This window comes from Mesitornis unicolor, unplaced genomic scaffold (assembly GCF_000695765.1).
Source record: "Mesitornis unicolor isolate BGI_N332 unplaced genomic scaffold, ASM69576v1 scaffold5341, whole genome shotgun sequence".
NCBI classification, from domain to species: domain Eukaryota; kingdom Metazoa; phylum Chordata; class Aves; order Mesitornithiformes; family Mesitornithidae; genus Mesitornis; species Mesitornis unicolor.
Window position 1 is genome coordinate 34,557 of NW_010161554.1, and position 18,255 is coordinate 52,811.

The following is an 18,255-nucleotide window of genomic DNA, read 5'->3' on the forward strand; positions in this document are numbered from 1 at the left end:
GTTAGGTTCCTCTTTACTGTGCTCTGTTTGCCTCACAGCTGTCATAGTGGCTGAAAATGAATTTGGCACATAGGTGTGTAACTATTGCATGTGCTCTCTGAGGACAGATAATGTTATAAGGGAAAAAAAAACCAAACACAAAAAAAAAACCTCAACAAAAAGACTATGAAGCTTTGAGAATCAAATACTTCATTAAGACATGAAAACAGATTTTAGGTGGAGCTAGAGATGAGGAAATCCTTCACCTGCTAAAGAAATACAAAAACAAATACAGGAAGAAATTTTAGTAGGTAATTAAGTTGATAAATGGTAATAGCCTTGGGGTCAGAGAGCTGTTTCAGTTTGAGAATTTACATTTTTTTGAACTTGAATCTTGAAATATCTTGAAATATTCTTGAGCTCTGGGGGGTGGGGGAAAAGTTTGATATTTTTTTTTTATGAAACAAAAATGGTACAGAGTACGTATTGTAGTCATGCTACAACATTCTAAACCTATTCCAGTCTGTCAGAGTTTTCCTGTCAGTTTTAAAGGTCCCTTAAATTTAGTCTTAAGCAGGAGTTTTGGTGACTCTACCTGAATGAGAAATTATTTGAAGCACTGGTCATCTAACACTTTTGAAGGATTGTATCATTGAGAAGGGATATGAATTTGACTGTTTCTTTACATTTGGGGTTTTGCTTAGGAGATAACATTAGCATTGGTAGTGTAAGAATCTTTTACTACTGAAGAATGAGGTTCTGTCCCTGTGTATTGTTTGAAGAGATGTCAGAGCAGAAAGTCCTAGAGGTTTATATACTTGTCCTTTCAGTGTCTTTTGAAAAAAGCTGTGCTGTTTATAAGGCTATATGTCAAAAACAAAATGTCAGAAATTAATTAATCCTTAGGAATTTACAAGTTTTAGGTTCCTCTCAAGAGGAAAAGTGGTATTTATACCAAGTGGGCTCTCGAATTCTGAATGCTGGGGTTTTTTGTTTGTTGTTTTTTGTTTTGTTTTCAAAATGAGTAAAAATAACAAATTAGCGTGTCCCCTCAAAGCAAATTCATGTAATGCTTCGCAGTTCTTGTACATCTTGTAAGATACCTTTTCTTACTTTGACAAGAGCCTAGCTTGAAACAAAAATTTACAGTTAGGGTTATGTCATATTTTTGGGGAGTTTGTTTTTTTGTTTGTTTGTTTTTTATTTTTTACCCTCTGTTTATTTTTTCCAAGGTGTTCAAACTCTGTCCTTCAGTAACTTCATTTACAAACCAGCCTAGACGTGCCTTTCTTTGATGTTCAGAGAGTCTAGAACCAAGGGCAGAACCCTTCAGGCTGCACGGACTACTGTGATGCTTTTCCTGCAGCTCCTGAAATCCCATGCTTGGCAAACATAGTAGTTCAATCACAGCTCAGCCTTTTGTATGATACTCAGAGTAGGTGGCTGGGCATAGCAGCTGTGTCAGTAGTGCATGTGCCAGGCAACTCTGCTTCTGACTTAGAGCCACTGTTACATGACCTGAATGTATTCATCTCCATCTTTCTATTTAGAATATGTGGCTGCCACAAATCAAGCTAAGGATATGTGCTGATACAGAAATACTGTGTGGAGTGAAGCTTGAGTTTAGGAACATAACACACATCAGATTTTACTGTCTTGTGAGATGTGGACATTCAGCAGAAATCATGTAGGAGCAGTTTCCTGCAAAGAGTGTGGTCACTGAAGCGTACAATTAACTCGTTGACTGACATTTTAAAAATTGTGGAGAGGTGTCTTTGCATGGCTCATAAAGGAATTGCTTGCTATGTAAAGTGATAAATACAGTTGCAAAAGATGCAAAAGTGGAAGCTAAAAAAGCATCTTCTAGTTTTGAAAGCTGCCTAACTAGCTTTGGTTTCCTGTCAGCAAAATAAATATTGGTGACTTTGTGCTTCGCATACCAATAAAAGCATTTGTAGATGAAAGCACTACACTAATAGTGCTGCCTAAAATTTCTTGCTCTCCATCCTATTTGAATCTGGTTCTTAAATAGTTGATGACTTACAGGCATGGCTCTTGTATGTGCAAGAGCTCTCATAGGAGGTACACTCACTCACTGATACCATTTTCCAAAAGGGTAATGAAATTACTGTAAAATATCTAAAAGTAAAATAGCATCTTACTTCTGAAGACATACTATTGCATATAAATTTAAAACCAAGCAATAGTAAGTTAGTGAATGATGTAATTAAGATGTCTTTATTAGTAACTGAAGGTGTTTTACTATGTCTGTTTTTTTTCTTTTTCTTACATTTTTTTTCCTCCCTTCTGTTCCCAAAGAGTTCTAGAAGCCAGTATTGCAGAAAATAAAGCAAGTTTAAAGAGGACGCATCCAGAAGTATGGAGTGACTCTCCAAACCCTTATGATCGAAAGCGGCAAGACAACTGTCCAGTAGGATTAAAGAATGTTGGCAACACGTGCTGGTTTAGTGCTGTCATTCAGGTAAGCAACCTCTTCGATTAGCTGTGTGTACTCTTCATTGTATTTAATGTGAGGTGAGTTATCTTATTCTAAGTGGATGACTTAAGATATCTGTTTTCCTGGGAAGTTTAGGCCACTGCATGAGATGTTTTTGAGCATTATTTATTTATTGCATCTCTTAACTTGCTCATCCATAAGTCTGATTGAAGTGTAGCTGTAGCATAACTAAGTGAAGCTTCAAAATACTTCTTACTAAAAAGCTGTTGAAGACAAGGAGTTGAGTCTCTGAAGATCCTGGGTGTCTGCAGCTCACGCTGACATCAGTGACAGTTGTGGATGCCTAAAAACACGTGAAAATTGGATTACAGATAAGGAACAGACTTTTTAGTATGAAAGAAATGCATGCAAATAACTGAAACGGAGTGGTTGACAATGGAAGTAGGTAGAGGAAATGAGATGCTCTCAGTCATGGATTGCTTACTAGAATAGCTACAAGGAAATAGATAGCTGAGTAGGATAAAAGACGGAGTAACTGATGGTAAAATCAGGTAATTTGTTGGAAAAGACCTTTAAGATCATCAAGTCCAACCATAACCAAACTCTACCAAGTCTGGAGCTAAACCGTGTCCCTTAGTACCATGTCAATACGTCTTTTGAACACCTCCAGGGATGGTGATTCAACCACCTCCCTGGGCAGCCTGTGCCAGTATTTAATCACGCTCTCAGTGAAATAGTTTCTTCTGATGTCCAACCTAGACCTTCCCTAGCGCAACTTTAGGCCATTTCTTCTTGTCCTATCACCTGTCACAAAGGAGAAGAGACCCACACCCACCTTACTACAACCCTCTTTCAGGTAGTTGTAGAGGGCAATAAGGTCTCCCCTCAGCCTCCTTTTCTTCGGACTAAACAACCCCAGTTCCCTCAAATCCTCTTCATAAGTCTTATGCTCCATAGCCTTCACCAGCTTCGTTGCCCTTCTCTGCACCCGTTCCAGCACTTCAATGTCTTTCTTGTAATGAAGGCCCCAAAACTGAACACAGCACTCGAGATACGGCCTCACTGAGTACAGGGGGACAATCACTTTCCTCCTCCTGCTGGCCACACTTTTCCTAATACAAGCCAGGATGCTGTTGGCTGCCTTGGCCACCTGGGCACACTGCTGGCTTATGTTCAGTCGGCTGTCAGCCAGCCTTTTCCCTAAAGGCAGCTTTCTACCCACTCTGACTGAAGCCTGTAGCATTGCTTGGAATTGTTGTGGCCCAAGTGCAGGATGTGGCACTTGGCCTTGTTGAAGCTCATGCAGTTGGCCTCAACCCATCGATCTGGCCTGTCCAGGTCCCTCTGCAGAACTGCTTTCAGGCAGATTGACATGCCTGCCCAATGTAGTGTTGTCCGCAAACTTACTGAGGATGCACTCGATCCCCTGATAATAAAGATATTAAAGAGAACTGGCCCCAGCACTAAGCCCTGGGGAACACCACTTGTTACCAGCTGCCAACTGCATTTAGCTCCATTCATGACAACTCTTTGGGCCTAGCCATCCAGCCAGTTTTTTACCAAGCAGTGTATGCCTGTTCGGGCCACGAATAGCCAGTTTCTCCAAATGTGGGAAATGATGTCAAAGGCTTTAGTACAGGTAGACAACATCAACAGTCTTTCCCTCACCCACTAAGTAGGTCACCTTGTCATAGAAGGAGATCAGGTAAAGAAGGAAGATGACAGAGAAGATATAGATGGAAGATGACAGAGAAGATACAGAGGGAAGGATAGACGATATAGATGACAGAGAAAGAAACTTGAGAAGGAGGATAGTGAAGGTGTGATATGGATGCAGTTGTGCCTGGTTTTGGTTGTTTTACCTAACAGACCATAAGTGTGCTCATAGTCTGGTTTTGTGTATATGTAGCTGAATTAAAAGTTGCTTACTTTTTTGGTTTGGTTCTTTTTAAAAAAAAAAAAAAGTCAATAGGGTAATGAGTACTGATACTGCAGTTTATCTAGTGAAATTTAATGTTCTAATATCAATAATTCATTGTACGTAAACTTTATGAATCCATCTTTTATGAGATTTTTTTTTTTAGAAGTGATTGCTAAATCTGTATATGTTTCTGTAAATAATATGTAGATATATTCAAAAGCGTCCAAACTCACAGAAAACTGTGGGTAAAACTGGAATAGGATGGGGGGAATTTGTTTTTTTTAGTCTACAGGGAGCAAGTTCAGCATATTGTAACTCTTCAAAGTCTGACATTTTGAGAGGAAGCAAATAAAATAATATAAATTTTTAATATATCACTGTCAGGCTGGAGCACTTCAGATAAACTAATATTGTTAGTTTCATAGTGCTGGCTGTTTTACGTCAGACTGAGTCCATTTAGATCAGTGTTCTGCCTGGTGATCTCCACAGATGGATGACTGTAGAGGAGTACAAACAGTATGCGTGGTACTGCTCTGTTAAAACACACTCCAGCTTTCAAGTGCTTTCATCTCGGGCAAGTTTCATGATCTTTTGCAGTCTGTTTAGTTGGTAGTCCTCAGTGGACCTGTCTTTCATGCACTTGTCTTCCTTGAACCTGGCAAACTTCTTGTACCCATAGGGACCTTGGGGTTGGAATTCCATAGTTGTGCTCCCTATTGTATGAAGAACTGCCTCGTTTTTGAGTTGAGGGGGTGAGGTGGGCGGTGTGTGTGTGTGGGTTTTTTGTTTCTCTGTTTTTGTTTGTTTTTTTTAAACCTGGCTCTCGCTAGCTTTGTCTGGTGGCCTCCATGTCTCCTGTAGATAAGACAGTTAAAAGTTGATTGCCATTACAGTTCTGTCATACTCTCTTTCAACAGGTTGATGGTCTCTTTTTCCAAGCTGACTGCTGAATTATTGCCTAGATGGAATCTCTTCTAACCTCTGATCTGCCTTGTTGCTGTTCTCCAGATCTTTTCTAGCTCTAGTAGCATTTTAGTTGGGGATCAGGAAAGTTCTTAAGATAGGAGTGGACTATGAATTTATGAGGGAATATGATGGACAGACACGAGCTCTTCAGGAAAGTCAAGTAGGGATGGCAAAGAAGGGCACTGCCTTCCTTGTGAAGAAGCAGCTCAAATGTATTCAGTACTTGTATGAGACAAGGTGACAGTTTAAGATGAGAGTTTGAGGGTCAGGTTCAGAGGGGCAGCTGGTAAAGATACCACCCTAGTTAGTCTGTTACAGACCACCATCCTCAGGATGAGGATGGGGACAAAGCTTTCTTTAAAGTCAAGGAGGTCTCTGGATCGTGATCTGTGGTTCCCATGGTCCCCGCTTTAATAAATGTCCTGACAGCTGCTGGAAGTCCAACACAGTGGTGCACAAGCAAACCAGATTTCTGGAGACTATTGGAGCAACTTCTTGATACAGGTACTAGTGGGCCAACTAGGGGTGATGCAAAATTTGATCTGCTCTTCCTTAAAATGGAAGAACTGGTTTGAGATGTAGTAATGTGGCTACTATTGACTGCAGTGGCAGTGAAATAGTGGAGTTCAAGACCCTGATGAGAGCAAGGAAGGAGTAGCAGGGTATACACCATTGAGTTCAGGAGAGCAGACTTTGGCTTCTTCAAGAAGTTGGTATCTGGGATCCTATGGGAATCTGCTTTGAAGGGCAGAGGACTCCAGGAAAGCTGACAACTTTGTCTGGTTGCAAGAAGGGTCCATCCTGCTGCTCAGGGAACTGATTGCTAAGCTGCAATGCAAACAGACAGTGTGCAGGACCTGGAAGCAGAAATGGGCTACTGAGGAGGAATTTGGAAATGTTGCTCAGGCTTGAAGGGATGATGTTAGGAAAGTGAAAGCTAACCTAGAGTTGATGCCTCAAGGGATGTCTAGGGTAACAAGAACAGGTTTTGATGCTACACCTGTCAAAAAAAAGGCTGAGCAAGGAGAACAGGATTCCGTTGCTGAATATAGCAGGTGATTTAGTGACAGCAGGCTGAAGTAAGGCTGAGGTATTCAGTGCCTTACTTTGCCTCAGTCTTCACTGATGGGGTCTCCCAGACCTCCCACTGTGCTTAGCTGTGGGAGAGGAACTCTGAGCAGTGGTTGAGGCTTGAGTCAGAGATTACTCAAGGAAACTTCTCCCATGTAAGTCCACAGGACCCACTGAGTCGCTCCCAGTGGTGGTGAGATAACAGGGGAAAGCCTTAGCAAGGCCATTTTCTATCATCTTTGAAAGGCCATGGAGAATCAAAGAGATTTCTGGTTAACTGTGGGCAGGACAAAAAGTCAACCTGGGAAGCTATGGGATGGTCTGCATTAGATGACCATTGAGAAGATGGAGCCAGGCTTTTCACAACCGTGAGTACAGGGGCGATGAGAGGCAATAGGAGAAAGCTGAGATAGAGAGATTTGGCCTGGGTATGAGAAGCGTTTTCCCTCATGGGGACAGGCAGGCAGTGAAGGAAGTTGCCTAGAAAGGCTGTGCAGGCTCTGTTGAACCCTGAAGGCTCTTAAGACGTGCCTGGAAAAAGCCCAAAGCATCCTGTTCTGACCATGCAGGTGACCTCCTGCTTTGAGCAGGTTAGACAGGAGACTCATCAGCCCCTTCCGAACTCAGTTTTCCTGTGATTCTAGAAAACAGTAATGTTTTCGGTTTCATTCTGTCTTCCTTTATTAATTATTTTATTCGGCTTTTAAGTACTTCATGCACTGAACTGATACTTTCATGAAACTATCTGTCATAAATCCAAAGTTTTGAATAATACTAGTTAGCTTGAAGCCCATAACTTTCTATGAATTTTACAGTTGCTTTCCACTTACCTGTACTGAATTTAGCTTTCTTGACTACACAGTCATTCATGATCCTTCTGTTAGTTCATCTTTGCCAGCTCTTGTTTTTACTACACTAGGGCCTACGGGGAAGCTGAGGAGGGACTTTTTACAAGGGCATGTAGTGGTAGGACAAGGGGTAGCGGTTTTAAACTGGAAGAGGGTAGATTTAGATTAGATATAAAGAAGAAATTCTTTACTGTGAGGGTGGTGAGACGCTGGCACAGGTTGCCCAGGGAAGCTGTGGATGCCCCTTCTCTGAAAGTGTTCAAGGCCAGTTTGGACAGGGCTTTGAGCAACCTGGTCTGGTGGGAGGTGTCCCTGCCCATGGCAGGGGAGTTGGACTGAATGAACTTTAAGGTCCCTTCCAACTCAAACCATTCTGCGACTCTATGATGCATGGCATGTATTTGTGCTGAGCAAACTTGGCCACCTTGCCACTTGCTCTTTTTTCTAGATCACTTCTGAATTTTTCTTTCCAGCACAGACTTTCTGAATATGCAGTAACCTCCCTTCAGGCTGGAACAGATGGTTTGCTTCTGCCCTCTTTTTCTTTCTGATTGTGTGTTTATCTGTGCCTGGACCCTTCTGTGTTACCTCCTCGCTGCTTAGTTAAAAGCTTTTGTTGAATGACTTCTTCAGAATTAGTCTGAAATCTCAGTAGACTATGTAAACTGGATTGCTGTTATCCATGTTCTTTTTGGCTTCTTGATGTTGGTTTGGGTTTTTGGGTCTGGTTTTTTTGGGCATGTGTTTGGGTTTTTTTAGTGGTTTTGTCCAGTTTTGATTGAATGTTTTTGTCTTTATGGGCAGGATTTACTTACCTGCAGGTAATACATAGGTTATACTGTAGCTAATGAAATGGGAAGATTTCTTTATTTGTTCTAACACCTTCCTTCCCACCAAAGTTTTTATGTTCTTAGGCCTTTTTCCTTTCAACATCTAGTAATCTATCAGGTGTTTAAATTTTGTGTTTTTCTGGGATCTTTTGATGTTTCTCTTCTTTTGTTTGTCTACCAGGACCTTAGTAAGGCCTTTGACACTGTCTCCCACAGCATCCTCTTGGAGAAGCTGGCTGGGCATGGCTTGGATGGGAATATGCTTTGCTGTGTCAAAAACTGGCTGGATGGCCGAGCACAGAGGGTTGTGGTGACTGGAAATAAATCCCGTTGGCGACCAGTCACAAGCGGTGTTCTCCAGGGCTCTGTTTTGGGGCCAGTCCTGTTTAACATCTTTATCAATGATCTGGATGAGGGGATTGAGTGCTCCCTCAGCAAGTTTGCAGATGGTGCTACGTTGGGAGGAAGTGTTGATGTGCCTGAGGGTAGGAAGGCTCTGCAGAGGGACCTGGATAGGCTGAACCAATGGGCTGAGGCCAACTGTATGAGCTTCAACAAGGCCAAGTGCCGAGTCCTGCACTTCGGTTGCAATAACCCCATGCAGTGCTACAGGCTTGGGGACGAGTGGCTGGAAAGCTGCCAGGCAGAAAAGGACCAGGCGGTGTTGGTGGACAGCAGGATGACCATGAGCCAGCAATGTGCCCTTGCGGCCAAGAAGGCCAATGACATCCTGGGGTGTATCAGAAGGGGGATGCTTAGTAGGTCGAGAGAGGTTCTCCTTCCCCTCTACTCTGCCCTGGTGGGCCTGCATCTGGAATATTGTGTTCAGTTCTGGGCCCCTCAGTTCAAGAAGGAACAGGGAATTGCTTGAAAGAATCCAGCAGTGAGCCACAAAGATGATGGAGGGAGTGGAGCATCTCCCTGATGAGGAGCGGCTGAGGGGGGTGAGTCTGTTTAGCTTGGAGAAGAGGAGACTGAGGGGTGACCTCATTAATGTTTATAAATTTGTAAAGGGCGAGTGTCAGGAGGAAGGAGCCAGGCTCTTCTCAGTGACAGCCAATGACAGGACAAGGGGCAATGGGAGCAAGCTGGAGCATGGGAGGTTCAATCTGAACATGAGGAAAAACTTTTTTACTGTAAGGGTGACAGAGCACTGGACCAGGCTGCCCAGAGAGATTGTGGAGTCTCCTTCTCTGGAGACATTCAAAACCCACTGGTCGCGTTCCTGTGTGACCTGGTCTAGGTGATCCTGCTCTGGCAGGGGGATTGGACTGGATGATCTTTTGAGGTCCCTTTCAACTCCTAATATTCTGTCATTCTGTGATCTCTTCTCCTTTTGTTTTTCCTTCACATGGATAGCTCTTTTTCCAATAGCAGAAACATTGTGTTTGTGATAATTTATAGAAGCTTTTTATTTCCATAAAGCTTTTTGTGGAGCTAATATGACTTGATGTTTTACCTTCTCTGTTGTGTAATCAGATTTTACATTCCATAGTAGTCCCAAACCTCAAGATGACTGGTTTCATGTGTAGGGGTGTCTCTGTAAAAGAAATATTTATACATAAGAAACTAAATATTTAAAGAAATGTTTTCAGGGAAACTTGAGCTTTAATTCATTACCCACAAAGATAAGAACAGAGGCTATGGAATGTAAAAACCTATGCTAGACCTATGATCTCATGCTATTTATACCCGATGTGCAACTTTATACCTTGAAAATGGATTATAAAGAAGGCTAGCTAGCTGTTGTGGTCATCACCCATATTATGTGAAAATCTGTGGCATTTCAAATTATAATGGTTTGACCCCAAAAGGTGGTTAACCTTCTGTATTTAGGCCTATAGAATGTAATTCAAGTAAACCATTGAAAGATTTATAACTTCAGTCGTTTGAAAATTTAGGTTATTAAGATTGTCTGCCAGCCAGGAAGACTTATGTTTCAGCCATCCCAGGAAATTCAATGCATGTTAATTTAGCGCATTAGCTAATACCATACTTATTTCTCCACAAGGCAGATTGACTCCTTGGCTTGTGTTTACTATGTAGAAGTATTTTCAAGCTTTCTTTATGAGTCTTTTGTAACTTGACACATCGCATAGGTCAACAATATCTAAATGTTAACTACTGTCAGTCACAATGATATATTGTGTAATATAACCTAAAACTAAAGTGCAAAGAAAGAAAAATATTTTTTCTTTTATTTAAGGGGTGCTTGTTAAGGAAAAAAAAACTTCTGACACTTCGACAGTTTCCTTATGCAATACATGTTGATTTTTATAGCCACCAATTAGCTGACTCTAGTCAAATACAACCATCAATGGTTTGTGTTATTTGCATTAAGAGCATGAAATTCCTTAAAAAACATTTGCAGTGAGTGACAGCAAACCTCAACAAGATTCAAACATTGCTAGAAATGCTGCCTTTTAATATGTATTTATTTGTGTGTTAGAAAAATATGCACATGTGGAAATGATCCTCTTTTGTGGGGAAAGTGGGGAGTCCCTCTTCAGCTCCAAACCAAAAGTTTTGCTTTTAACAGTTACATTCCTCATCGTTAGAATGAACAATAATATTTTTTCCACAGTGTAAATCTGTCCTGCTGTTGAAGACTTTTGACTCGATAATAACTTGAATTTAAAACTGAGTCCCCAAGAAAGTAGGTCAAAACGAAACTGTATTAAAGCATGCTTGCTTCTTCCTTACCTGCCAAGAAACAAATCCAAGTCCCTCAATGGTTTTCTCACATACTCTTGGACTTGTAATAAGCCTACATTTTGGATGGGAGTCCACCTGTACACGCTTTTGTTACTATTTAGTTAGATTAAGTTTTATAGAAGGATCCCTGAATCTTGAGGTTTTAGAATATTTCTAGAAGGTTGGTTGTGTGGGGTGTTTTGGTGGTGTTTTTTCTCTTCTTTTTTTTTAACTCTCATTTATTGTAACTGCATATGCCTGCTCTTGAAATGGACCTTAATATATCAAGTTCTTTAAAGAAACAAAACACAAATATACTTTTATGTATTGTTACTTCCTTTCTTGCAGTAGATTTCAGTAGCTCGTTTGTAAAAAGGTAACTTTACAATTTTCCTTGGTTTTAAGAGTTTATAGTCCAGAAATGGCTTTTAAATAATACATTATTGACCCTGTGAAGTGGCTCCTTTTTTGTCATGCTGAGCACAAGTGAAGTGTTTGCAGGACGTAGAAGGAGGGTAACTCGCAGGACATGGATGCGCTGCTGGCATCGTGTCTGTAGGCTTGCTGCCTCTGCAGGGTGTCTCCCGGGTGTTTTGCTTTAAGGCATTGCCCAAGAGTAACTTTTATCTTTTGGAGTTCCAAGTAGGTTTCAGGCATGTGGGAGAAGTTATGCCCTGGCAGCACTTGTCTCTTGAAAAAGGTATTGCGAGTAGTTGGTCGTTTAGTGAATGTCATCTGCTCAGTGCACTAAGACAGATTTCTGATGGAAGGAAGGAAGGAAGAAAGAAAGTATATGGGGAATCACATGAAAATTGTCCTGTAAATGCTGCTCTGTTTCCCCTCCTCCCCCAGGCCCATACTGGAAGTACTGAGTGCACTGATTTCCTGGGTCTCATGACTTCCCCAGGGCCTGTCCAGATTGTATCTCCTCCCTTTACCGAGTGAGTTATCCCAACAAGACAGCTGGGGTTTGGCATCTCCATACTCTTTTCTCTGGGAGTCAGTCAGAGGCTGGTTAGTCATTCAAAAATGAGACTTTTTTTCTTTTTTTTTTTTTTTTTCTCCTTCTGCAGAAGTAGAAGCTTGCAGAACCAAGAATTACCAAGCTACTATTTTGCAAGCATAAATCTCCATGGCTGCTCTTTTAACTTCTGTTTTCAGGGTCCCTGACACCTCTTCTGGCATTTTACTGTGTTGCACTGTGTTTAGGAACAGCCTTTTCTTGCTTTCCTGATGTCAGTATATTTGGGGTTAGGATCTCATTTGATCCTAAGCTTCTAGTTCTGGGAAGAAGCAATGCAACTTGATGGGTGGGAGTCAAGAAAGTGTTTTCTTCACAGTTGATGGTTGTGCTGCTGTTGTTACCATCTTTGCAGTGGCCTACCACGAGTATCTAACCTTCTCATGGTTTTGTTTTTCCTATTTGTCATGTTGAATGGAAAGGGTTCCAATGGATGATGTGGCAGTGCATTCATACCAGAAAGCCTAGTATTATATAATAGAGCTGCATATATGTACAGTGTACAAGACTCCCTTGGTTCCCTGGGCGTGCAGTGGAAGGTTGCATGCTGAAGGACATACAGTGCACGGTCCCTATTTGGGTTTAAATGGTCACTGATGGAGTCTTGTCTTTTCACTGTTCTCTCTGTGGAACAGCATGGGCCAGGCGTGGGGGGTGGAATATAAACTGTAGATTTTCATCTGCAGAAAATTATGTTGGAAATTTAGTTTCTCGCTTTCCCTCCCTCCTTCACTTCCTCCATTCCCCTGTTAAGATCGACCAAGTTCGAGTCACTTCCAAGTTGAGTCATTCTATGATATTTGTTGACAGGGTAGTCCTTTTCCTGCTTTTTGTTCTTCTCTGTGGTTTACAATTCCCTCGGTCTGCTTGTGTGAGTTTTCAAACTTTTACCTTATGTTTAGTGGTATATAATATCACAAAATTTCTGTTGTGAAGGGTTGGAAAGCTTTAGTGGATGATGGCTTTAGCTTTGACTCATAAATAGTTGTTCACTTAATTAAAATAAAGGATACAGAGTAAATGTTGGGTTGTGATCGCATGTGCAGTTCCTCAGTTTAGAGGAACATAAAGCCATTGCCTTAAGTGTGTTGTTTAAAGTTATACCACAAACTTGTTTCACGTTGTTTTACGTCTAAGTAAGAAGTTGAAAACGGTAACCATGTAAGGAAATGTTGGCTGTTATTTTGTGTCCTGACAGAGTTTTTTTTCCCTTGCTTTGAACATGTAATAGAGGAGTGGTTGAATGGCATTTTTAGTGTGTGCCAAGACACAAGTATAAAATGAATTCTTCTGGTACATCTCATATCATACTTATCTGTCTTCTGAATTGCAGTAATGTTCTGAGTTTGTTGCTATAAACAGCTAGATGTTCTCTAAATGCAGGCTGGTAATACCATGGTGAGCTGTTTGTTTAAAGTGTTGACTTAACACCTCTGCTAGAGGTCTTAAGTTAGTTTGACTTTGTAGATGAAACGGTATGAAAGCTGTTTTCCATCTTCTTCCATGTTACACCTCAGCCTTTTGGAAAAGCAAAACTTGACAGCTTAAAACAGCATTTTATACCTTTGTTTATAAAGAAGGATGTCCTTTTTCAGATACTTTCAAAAGCTTTTAAGATCTAGGATTGAATCTCTGTGTGACTTGGAAAATGCTGAATGTTTTCCTGACTGCTATCATTGTACGCATGGGTTGTTCTGCTGAAGTTCAGCCATGAGATAGTGTCGTATCTGCCTGCAGTTTTGTTTCATAGGAGAGAGAAAAAACACCTCTCTATACTTTCACAATGAAGTTTGAGCAGGAGTAAGACCTGCACAAGTGGGGTAGGAGGGAGCCGCAGTGCAAGTTACAAGGAGGTGCTGGGTGGAAAGAAGCAGAGCAGGCAGTGCAATGGCAACAACCAACCACTTCATGGACTTTGTTGTGAGAAAAGCAGGCTCAAGAATATGAACCAAAAGGTGAAATAGTAAAATAGATTAATAAATAGAAAAAGCAGGGATGGGCCTTGGAGAGGAGGTAGAAGTGATTCTCCCAGATTAGTGGTAAAGAATCCAGAAGGCTTGAAAGTTGAAGAGAAGTGGACTTGGCTGCCTGTGAAGTAGCTTGTTTTTGCATTATGGAGCTTTGCTGGACACCAGTGTTCAATCTGAGGCGTTGCAGGCCTGGGAAGTCACTAATAGGCCTAAGTGCGGTATTTAGGAATGCTTTTATTTTGAACCCTTAGCACTTAAAATATTGATAACTAGTAAATTTAAAGTTCTTAATGTTATTGGAAGGAACATATGCTAATGCATGCAGATGAGCTCATACGTTCTGTAGAGTTAGGCATTTTCTTTGATTTAGATTATTGGTACGAGTAAGAATTTAACCCTAATGAAGGCCTGTCTACCCCATTACAACTAGCTCTATATACAGCAAACCACCAAAACTGTTTATAAAGTGAAGTGAGAACGTAAGTCTAATGTGTTATGTTGACAGAGGCAAACTATTCCAAGTAATATACTTTAATGACGTAGGCAGAGCTCTATTTTTGTCGTTTATTTTTAGAACAGTAATGATGTATTCATTCTTTAATGTTGCTCTCTGCTTGCTATACCAAGTGAAGGTAGATATAGGCTCTGCTTTGTGGCTTTAAAATCTGAATACATGTCAAATTGGAAATGCATAAAAGGACCTGGATGACTAAATGAGTGAAATGGGTGTCACTATACACTAATGCATATATAAGCTTTCAAATTACATGAGATCATGTTTTAGCTAAATGCAATTCGTTTAGCTGCTCTGTAGGAATGCATACTTTTCCCCTGCTGAAGAGTTGCTTTTCATGCTGCACTAATAAGGTATATTTAGGTTTTGGTTACTAGCAAAATCCTAAATTTTCTTTGCCAAAATTCAAGTTAGTCTTTGAACTTTTCTTATGTTAAGTCTCAAGCCTTGGCACTACTTTGAATGAATTCCTAGCCAGTATTTGCTGCTGACACGTAGGTATCGTTATGCACACCTACACAAGTCATGGCATCCTTGCCTGATGTTAATCCCCTTCACTTTGGTAAAAGTGAGCCTGCACACTGGCCTGCCACATCCTAGATGATTTTCTGCCAAACGAGAATGTTTTTGGTATCTTGCTGACTGGGTTACAATTAGTAGTCTGAATCACTTGAGTTGATAAGACATTCACAAATTGAATGGGGAGATGGCTGTATTCATGGTATTGTGAAATCCCGGGTTTTGTGTAAACTTGTATAAAGGTGGTCAATGTTACAAGTTCCCTGGTTCTTGTGCAGAATGTTTTGCTTTTTTTTCTGAAGGGTGGAAACAAATGCAAAATTGCTAGTCAAAGAAAACAGAAGGTTTCCTCCATCCATTAGTGAAGCAGCTGGTTTTAGTGCCCTGCGTTTGCAGAACTTGCAAGTACACATCAGAGAGAGCCTGTCTGAAACTCTGTGTGGCAGCTTGAGAGGTCATCTTTTATCTAGATGCAGAAGTACTGTTTTAGTGCTCTCCAAGTTTAGTTGATGTCAGGGACTTTACTATTTTAGGACTCTGCTGGTGGCTCTTAACAATCTGCGTTGCATGCCAAGCTTTTATGGATTTAATACGCTGGCTAATTTATATTCTTGCAGTATTAATACAGCGTCACAGTTCTTGAATACTAAGAATTAATCCTTTACTCAGGCAACCTAAATTCTGCCAAGGTCCTTATGTTTGATAATCCTAGACATTAAGAGGGGAAAAGAGAAAAGCAGGGTGTTTTAGGTAAAACCGAGGCAGTTTATATTCTGAAATTACATTTACCTCTGTATGTAGTGTGGGTAGCTATTACTCAGAAAAGTGACTGTTTTTAGTATCTTACTGTCTTGAAGCTACAACTCTACTTACGTTTCCGTGGCATGACAGAAAATACGTCTCCATCAGCACCACCTATTGTAGGGGAAGGCCGCAGTATGTCTGTGGTCATTCAGCACAGTTAGTTTGAGTGCCCTAAACTGACACTTGTTTATTCTAATTTTCTTTTACTATCTTGTTCAACCCTCAAACTGACATAATAGGAGGCAGATATTCTAAAAATATCTCGATTTTCATGATAATTGAGTTGCTATAACTTAATCTTAGCCTTAACTTGGTCAAATTCCCGGATGTCAGCTTTTAAATAGGTTTAAATACACTGGAAAAAGAACCTCACCTTTTAGAGAATTTTTCTTGCATGCGTAAGTTTTGGTAAACTATAAGAATATTTGATCAAGACCAGTGAATACGAAGTATCCACCTTTTAGATCCAGCGTGTTTTCTTGCACTGGGACTCCGGACACCTTTCCATAGCTGAAGCCAAGTGGGTAAGAGATGAAGGGCTGCCCCATGCCGTGTGTTTGGAAGGCTGCTGCTTTGGGCTGGGGCCAGGGGGTGGCACTGGGGCCAGGGACAGGCTCTGCGGTGTCTCTCTTGGTGGCTGCAGAAGAACAGCTTTTGCTCTGTGTTGTCATCTACTCTGGGTGCAGGAAGCTTGGTCAACAACTGGCTCGGCAAATTGGGAGTTGTTTTGCCTCGCCCCTATCTGCAGCACTGGGGTGGTTGGCCGTGGGAGCTCTCTGCCGCAGTGAGGGCTTAGGTGAGCTCGTTTATGTCGCCTTGCCTCAGGAAGAGCTGTAGGTTCCTCCTGAGGTACTTTGGGCATAAAAATTGGTTGGTCTCAGGCACGCTTGTTGTATACTTGTTTACACTTGCACTGGGAAATTATGAGTTTGGTTTGTTTTGATGAAGACAGAAGTTTCCTGGAGTTGCTTCAGCTCAGTACAAAATGATACTGTCCTGTTAGCGTTAGTGGTGTTGGCAGCAGACTTAACTGTGAGCATTCTGGTGCATCTTGGTACAACCACACACAGTGTAAGCTGTTTTGGAGAAAAGTTTAATAACTAAATATCTTGCATCAGAAACTCTGAGTAGAACAAAGCTGAAGAAGGAAAGAGCATCTCAGACAATCCTCTTAATTATTCTCAGCAGCTCTCAGAAATAATTCGTTCAGCTTAGTAAAGCATGGACTCACATTTTCACAGTTTAGAGTTCTGGATTAATGAAATACAGTTTTAATGAAAAACTTGTGGACTGGATGCCAGGCAAGATACCTAAACTTTAGTACAGTTTTCTGTACTTACTTTCTGTATGTGTATTATGAAATTGGCTGGCTCAGCTGCTTGGCACTTTGGTGGCACTTGGATTAGTTGTGGTGAGAAGTCAGTCTTTGGACATTGTATTTCAGCAGCTGGTTTATTTTGTATGTAAGACATTGCTATGTTTTGCTTGACGAAGAGCCCACCAGTGGAATGCTGTTACATCATAAGACATCAATTAGTATCAACTTTTGCAATGACACTTGAATTAAATATTAACATTTTTTATGCTTTGAGTAAGTAAACAAAAGACTCTGTGTTTTAATCTCCCTCCTCTGCAAGGGCGGATAAAAGGGGAATCTGTATTTTGAACCGCAAAACAGAGGCGAGGGGCTGAGGAAAAAAAAAAGCTTGACTACTCAATTGTCTGTGTTGTTTTTGCAAGGTCAGAAAGGTCTTTTTTTGGTTTGTGTTTTGATTATTTTTTTAAATCTAAAAGTGTTAAGAAAGACCACTTTAGCCTTTTCATTTTGCTGGAGATGCTGTATACTGTGGGCTGTGGGAAGAGGTTAAATCGATACAGGCCTTTCCACAAGGAGAGTCAGGAACATTGCAGCTTTTCACAAACTCATCTTTTTTTTTCTTCCAGCGTGTTGTAAATTATTAGAATAAATGCAGTGCCTCTTCACAATTTGAGTCTCACTTTCTCAGCATTGTGGGGTTGAAATCCTATTAAACCAGCTGTGGTCTTTGCCTGTTTAGGACAAATTGTGGGATTGAAGTCTGTAGTTGGGGTAGGCAAGCTCTGCCTTTCCAAAATAAATAGCTAATACGTGATGGGGGGAGAAGGGGGAGGAAGTTAATTATAGATTGTAAAACCAAAGGGTAGGAATAGGAGGGCAGATCTTCTCTGATAAGCATATTTAAAATACTTGAGACATTTTCTGCTACCCTTTCTTCATCAAAATGCCGGTCTGTGGTAATGAAGTGTGCTTTAACTAAAGTGCTTTCTGCCTGTACAGAAGAGCAACAATGCAGTTACGCAAGTGCCAGAGCACTTCAGTTCTGAGCCACTGCTTTGGACTTCTTATTTTTGGGACCCCCGAGTTGTCATGTTCTTGTACTCTCCTGGCTCCAGGCTCTGTGTTGCGCTGGGGGGCTCTTTGAGGGTGTGCCTACAGACACCTGTTTTCATGTCTTAGTATCTGTAAAGTGAGAAAGTACCTGCTAAGAGGTGTAACCCAGTTTTCTTACTCCAACGTACACAATTCAGATCCTATAATTACTGGAGGAGTGGACAGAATGCAAAAAGTACAGATAACTGCAAGTGGATTTAAGTTATATATACAAAGATGTACTCTTTGC

The 18,255-nt window shown here is 41.0% G+C and overlaps 1 protein-coding gene across 1 annotated transcript in view; it reads left to right on the forward strand.

Moving 5' to 3' along the window:
• The window catches only part of USP25 (ubiquitin specific peptidase 25), a gene marked incomplete at its 5' end in the record, with an annotated part of 72,251 nt that overhangs the window by 14,327 nt on the left and 39,669 nt on the right, over positions 1-18,255 (forward strand). The window contains one exon of the mRNA XM_010193343.1: positions 2,299-2,461. Coding sequence (XP_010191645.1) covers positions 2,299-2,461 — 163 coding nt within the window. The remainder of the gene's footprint in view (positions 1-2,298; positions 2,462-18,255) is intronic.